Here is a 6,181-nt window from a genome sequence, read left to right on the forward strand (position 1 = left end):
GCTCCCTGCTCAGCGGGAAGCCTGCTTCTCCCTCTGCCCCTCCCCCAGCTCATGCTTGTGCTCACTCTCTCTTTGAAATAAATAAATAAATAAAATCTTTATAAAAATAAAAAAAATAAAAGCGTAGAGGAAGTCAGATCTGAAGCAGAAGAAAGATTCCACGTGCTGCCGCGGACTTTGAAGATGGAGGGGTCACGTGACAAGGAGCGTGGGTGGCCCGCAGGGGAGGAGGGCAGCCCCTGGCCCACAGGCAGCAAGGAAGGGGGGACCTCAGTCCTACAGCTGCAAGGAACTGGGCTCTGTCAGCCACCTGAACATGTTAGAAGCATGTTCTTTTTCTCCTTCGCCTCCATTAACCAAAACAGTCCTGCCAGCACCTTGATCTCTCCAGAGCAGAGGACCCAGTTGGACTGTGTTTTAAGCCACTAAGTTTGTGATAGTTACTCAGCAGTAGAGAATTAACACGTGAGGCTCTATGTCCCTGAAGACCTAGCATAATTTAAGATGTACATTCTCCTTTTTTAAAGTAGGCTCCACGCCCAACATGGGGCTCGAACTCACGACTCTGAGATCAAATTCGCAGGCTCTACCGACGGAGCCAGCCAGGTGCCCCCAAGATATGTATTATTAAAGGAATAAATGTAAGGGGTGGGTGAGTTCTCAGCATAAACACACCACCATTGTGGCGTAGTTTTCTCTCTGGCTACTTTTTCGTTTCTTCGGACTGTCTCTGGTATTTTGCAGGAGCCTCACTTGTAAATTAGTGGCCCGGTCGGTCAGTGTATCATGTTTGTCTGGCTTTCTTCACGTTGTTTTATCACCTCGGACTCCCATTCTAAAGCTATTGGCTTTGGAGAGCATTTGTCAGCTCCGATCTGCATCCTGCTCCCTTATCAGTGGGTTTGGGGTTCGTGGTTACAGGTAAAAACCAGATTTCAGAAACATCGTATTCCAGTGTAACATGCAAACAGAGGAAGGCATAAATCCGAAGTGCACAGCTTTCTTCAGTTTCACAAATGGAACACGCCCATGCAACCGGGGTCCAGATCGAGAAGCTGAGCGTTTCCGTTACCCAGAAGCCCTCTTGTGCTACCTCCCAGTCACTGCTTCTTCTTCTTTTTTTTTTTTTTTTTTAAAGATTTTATTTATTTATTTGACAGAGACACAGCGAGAGAGGGAATACAAGCAGGGGGAATAGGAGAGGGAGAAGCAGGCTTCCCGTGGAGCAGGGAGCCCGATGCGGGGCTCCATCCCAGGACCCTGGGATCATGACCTGAGCCAAAGGCAGACGCTTAACGCCAGTCACTGCTTCTGCAAAACTAACTACTATTGTGCTCAAAGCAGCATAGGTTTGTTTGCCTGAATAAACCAGATTGCGAGTGATGATATCAGAGAATGCTAAACTCACAGCCCCACAGTCCCCAAGATGACTGGCCACAGTCCCAGTGCGTGCAAACAACAGGGGGCTTTTCAGGACACAGACAGATGAGGGTGCGCCCAGGCCTTTCATATTTCATGCAAGGACCACATTCCTAAGGTCTCATATAATGTAAAACTCTCATAATAAAGTCTAGTTCTGTCACTGAAATGACTGTAACATAAGGTTTGCACACCCTCTCATGTGGGGCCTAAAGCGAGACTAATTAACATCTTTACTATTGCCCAATTCCCAGTTTAGCATAATTCAAACCAACACACTCCTCCCTGAAACCCCCGTGGGGCTGTGAGGGTCTGTGCTTTAGCTTCTCGCAGACCCCAGGGCCCAGCCCTGGTGATGGCATGGGATCCGGGTTCTGGGTGTGGCTTGGGGACAGAGCACAGTTCCTGGAGCCGGGAGGTTTACATTCTAGACCTCCCTCTGCTCCTTCCTTGCACTTTATAACCCTGGGTAAGCTCTTACCTGCTGGGCCTGTTCCCTCATCTGCAAATGGGACTAAGCTCTGGGGTTCATGAGAGGAGTTCCCTGATGAGAAGCCTTGGGCACACAGTAGGAGCCGATGGGAGCTTGTTGGCACCAATCCCAGCTGGGGTGGGAAAAAACTGCTCACCTGTCTCTCCCCGCACCACCCCCATGCTGCCTGGAAGACTTTGCTCCCTGGGAGAGTGAAGCCAGCGAGCCCCAAGCCCGAGAGCCTGGCCGCTGAGTCTCCACGGGAGGCTGGGGCCCAGGCTCAGATGCCAGGGTCAGAGCCCGGATTGGGCAAGAGCAGAGCGTGAGGCCCCCTCTTCCTGGTCAGGGATATTTGGAAACACCAACAATTCTGAGAAATTTAGCAGCAGGAAGTGAAAGGAGGCAGGGTGCATGCTCCCAGGGCGCCTTCTGGACTGGCTCCCCATCCCAAATCCTGCAGAGATTAGTGGGGTGACTGGCAGGGGCGTGAGGGGGAGAGGGACAGACCAGGCGACTCCCCCTCCCTGGGGAAGAAAGCAGGGGCGACCCATCCCCCACTCCCACTCCACACATCCCCTGAGTTCCAAATCCTTTTTCACCTCTGTTTACTGTCCAAAGTCCCGGGCACTGGGGATGCCAGGTTCCGAGTGTTGGGACACACACACACACACACACACACACACACACGCACACGCACAGGCAGACGCAGACACGCAGCGCTCAGGGCCCTCGTATGGACCCTGCTCCCTCCCCTCCCACCGTCCAGGGCTGTCCGTGCATCCCAAGCCTCCAGGCTTCAGCCCCCTTCTTAGCCTAGGATCTGCACAGCATTGAGGGATCCAGGAACCAACCTCAAGACCGTCAGCAAGTAAAAGGGGAGGAAGGGCAGGGGACCGGGACTGACTAGTGGGGCGGGGGGTGCTGGGCAGGAAAACTTCAGAGGAAGAAGTCTGGATGTCAGGCCTGGGAGCGAATGGGAGAAAGAATGTTTTCCTATAGCCACCGATCGCTTAGAAACGGACTGGACCCCACAGCCTGGCTCTGTTGGGCCCCAGCCTCAGCCCTAACCCCAGCCTTGTCCCAGGCCCAGGTCCAGCCAACCCTACCATGACAAATGACTATCAAGATCTTCAGCATCTGGACAACGAGGACAATGACCATCAGCTCCGACAAGGTAAGGGGACGCTTCCTTCCAGTTCTGAAAGGTGAGCGTGAGGTGGCTCTTGAACCCTTGCCTCAGCTCCCCCTTCCTCCTGTGACCCTGCCTCTGTCCCTGGGTCTGCCCCACTCACCAGGAGATGGTCTGAGCCGTCCCCTCTTGGGGGACGTGGAGGCTGTGGGGCTGGAGCCCCTTTCTCTGTGACGGGACTCCCAGGCCTCCGCAGGCCTCCTGAGCCTTGCCACGATGCCCACTGCTCAGGAGCTTGGGTGGGGGGGTGCGGATCCAGGGGCCCAGGAGTGACCGGGAGGTGTTAGGTCCCCCTTCTTCCCTCGAACACCTGGTGAGCCTTGGCCCCGTGTGTGAGTGTGTATGAGCGTGAGTGCCCCAGGTGCCCGGGGCCATTTGGTCAAGGGGTCAGACTTCGGTGAGGAGGCCAAGGGACCAAGTATCCAAGGAGGATGAGGCCCCCATCCAACAGAAACAAGCCCCCCTTCTTTCTCCTGCGAGCAGGGATGCTGTTTGGGCTGAGCAGGAGGGGCCTCGGGGATGGGTGTAGGGGGAGGGTTGCAGGTGGGGGCAACTCGGGGGGCTCTGGCTGCTCGGTCTTCTGTCCCTGCGCCCAGCCAGGGCAGTGGGGTTCATGGGGAGAGGAAGAAACCTCCTCCCCTTTCCTCCCCTTTCTGGGGTGGGCTGGGGGCAGCGACCCCGTCCCCCCACCCACTCCTCGGGCTGCGGCCGGCAAGCTCTAGGCTCGAAGAGGCTCATCAGCGTCTGTGACACAGGCCGGACACTAGGTGTCAGCAGAGGCTCAGGGCCCGGGCGGGCTGGGGCGGGGCCAAGCTGGGGGCCACCCTCCAGCTGCCCCTGGCCGCTCAGGGTCCCCAACCACCCGGACTTCTTAATCCCTATGGTTCCTCCTCGTCCAGGAGAGGAGCCTTAGCCCGCTGTCGTCCGGCGGCCCCAGAGCTGCCCGGCTGCCCCTGTGTCCCTGAGACCGCGATGCCCCCCCCTTCTTGCTAGGGCCACCCGCCTCGCAGCCGCTGTTCCGGCGGCTCTGCTCCGGACCCTGCCTCCTCCGGCTCTCCCTGGGCCTCGGCCTCCTGCTGCTGGTGGTTGTCTGTGTCATCGGATCCCAGAGTGGGTGCCCTGGGAGTGGGCTGGGAGGGGAGCCACGCCGGGGGCTGGGGCGGGGGGGGGCAGGGGTGGGAGAGGGCTGACTTCCGCGACGGCGGACACGGCCCCCTCCTTCTGCCCACTGCACACCGTCTCCCCCGCCCAGACTCCAGGCTGCAGGCGGAGCTGCAGGCCCTGAGAGAGACTTTCAGCAACTTAACAGCGAGCGCCGAGGTCGAGGTCAAGGCCCTGAGCAGCCAGGGTGAGGGGGCCTGGGGCTGGGGCTGGGGGGCCGTGGAACGCTAGGGATGCGGGGGGGGGGGCCGCTGAGCAGGTGTCTCCCCCAGGAGGAAGTGTGGGCAGAAAGATGAAGTCGCTGGAGTCCCAGCTGGAGAAACAGCAGCAGGACCTGAGCGAAGGTCAGAGACCCCGCATGTGTGATGCGGGGGGGCCCTCGGGCCAAACCCAGGGGTGTGGCGGCGCGCGTGAGTGACCCCCGCTCCCCGCCCCCCAGATCACTCGGGCCTGCTGTTGCACGTGAAGCAGTTCGTGTCGGACCTGCGAAGCCTGAGCTGTCAGATGGCCGTCCTCCACGGCAACGGTGAGGGGGAGGCGGGGGCGCGCGCGCGCTCGGCCGCCCCCCGCCCCGCCGGCCGCTCCTCAGCGCCCCCGCCCTCCCCTGCCCCCCAGGCTCGGCGAGGGCCTGCTGCCCGGTCAACTGGCTGGAGTACGAGGGCAGCTGCTACTGGTTCTCCCGCTCCGGGAAGTCCTGGGCCGAGGCGGACCGGTATTGCCAGCTGGAGAGCGCGCACCTGGTGGTGGTGGGCTCCTGGGAGGAGCAGGTGAGCGCCCGGGGGCTGGCGCGCAGGGGCGGGGGGCGGCTCCGGGGAGCGCTCACCACCCCCTCCCCTGTCCCCAGAAGTTTGTCCAGCACCACATGGGTCCTGTGAACACCTGGATGGGCCTCACCGACCAGAGTGGGCTCTGGAAGTGGGTGGACGGGACGGACTACGAGACGGGCTTCAAGTGAGTGTGCGCGCCCCCGTGGCCCCGGGGCTCGGCCGGAGGGGGCCGGAGGGGGCCGGAGGGGGCGGTGGGGCGCACATCCGCTCGTCTCCGCAGGAACTGGAGGCCCGAGCAGCCGGACGACTGGTACGGCCACGGGCTCGGGGGAGGCGAGGACTGCGCGCACTTCACCGAAGACGGCCGCTGGAACGACGACGTGTGCCAGAGACCCTACCGCTGGGTGTGCGAGACAGCGCGCGAGCCGGCCCGCTAGGAGCCTCCTCTCCCCTAATTTATTTCCTCCGTGCCTCCACCTGCCCCGTGACCCTCCCGTCGGGGGCGGGGGTGCTCCTCCACTGTCTCGGGGATGGCTCATCCAGGGTTTTAAGGGAAGGGGAAAGACGCCGTCTGAGGAACGTACAATCGCGTTTGGCGGGGCGGGGAGATCGAAACCCCTGTCACCTGCTGCAGCCTGCAGAGTATGGTCATCCTTTTTTAGAGTAAAAAGACCAGAAATACTCTAAACGTGCCATGCGTTGTCTGGTTATTGGGCATTAGGAATCGGGAGTGGGCTGGTTGGTGGGAAGCCTGGGGCAGGCCGCGGGGCCTGGTGAGAACCCCATGGGCTTTGGTGCTTACAGGGATGGGAGTTAGGGCTCCTGTTCTGAGTCTTCCCCGGTAAAGGTGTCCCGTTGCTGGGGACCGCCGCACCTGCAGCAGTTCCCCTAGGACCAGAGTCACCCCGATGTGTCCAGTGCTTCAGAGGCTTTGAATGAAACTCACTGGTGTCCGCTGCGTGCATTACAGTGGACAGAGGTAGTATCCACAGACAGGCAACAAATACAGTGAACATGAAGATGAGCCTACCACCGAGAACCACTAAACCTGCAAAGAAAGCCAGAAAACCAGGAGCGAGGCAGAGAAGCCCCCAAATAAACAGAATCCACAACCCAGGATGGGAGTTCACGGGAACGAACAGATTAAGACTTTGCAGACACTCACTGGATTAT

At 59.6% G+C, this 6,181-nt stretch overlaps 1 protein-coding gene across 2 annotated transcripts; it reads left to right on the forward strand.

Moving 5' to 3' along the window:
- The first annotated feature begins 2,437 nt into the window (after nucleotides 1–2,437).
- LOC102738789 (asialoglycoprotein receptor 1) lies at nucleotides 2,438–5,696 on the forward strand. Of its 2 annotated transcripts, XM_006738932.3 has the most exons (9): nucleotides 2,508–2,759; nucleotides 2,976–3,065; nucleotides 4,074–4,190; nucleotides 4,333–4,428; nucleotides 4,514–4,585; nucleotides 4,681–4,767; nucleotides 4,857–5,008; nucleotides 5,086–5,192; nucleotides 5,289–5,696. In XM_006738932.3, the coding sequence occupies exons 2-9, from the start codon at nucleotides 2,999–3,001 to the stop codon at nucleotides 5,443–5,445; spliced, it is 855 nt and encodes a 284-aa protein (XP_006738995.2). In that variant the 5' UTR covers nucleotides 2,508–2,759; nucleotides 2,976–2,998; the 3' UTR covers nucleotides 5,446–5,696. The 2 variants fall into 2 exon arrangements, with proteins under 2 accessions (XP_081661969.1, XP_006738995.2); XM_081805843.1 differs by lacking the exon at nucleotides 4,857–5,008 and having other exon boundaries at nucleotides 2,438–2,759.
- Nucleotides 5,697–6,181: the final 485 nt, after the last annotated feature.

This window comes from Leptonychotes weddellii, chromosome 15, assembly GCF_054177405.1.
Source record: "Leptonychotes weddellii isolate Sample4059 chromosome 15, ASM5417740v2, whole genome shotgun sequence".
In the NCBI taxonomy this organism is placed as follows: Eukaryota; Metazoa; Chordata; class Mammalia; order Carnivora; family Phocidae; genus Leptonychotes; species Leptonychotes weddellii.

Excerpts from the sequence above, each read along its gene's own strand:
- LOC102738789 (XM_081805843.1), top strand. The coding sequence starts at position 2,999 with ATGACAAATGACTATCAAGATCTTCAGCATCTGGACAACGAGGACAAT. Across the intron at positions 3,066-4,073 it reads TGACCATCAGCTCCGACAAG|GGCCACCCGCCTCGCAGCCG; the intron begins GTAAGGGGACGC and ends CCTTCTTGCTAG. Across the intron at positions 4,768-5,085 it reads GGCCGTCCTCCACGGCAACG|AAGTTTGTCCAGCACCACAT; the intron begins GTGAGGGGGAGG and ends CCCTGTCCCCAG.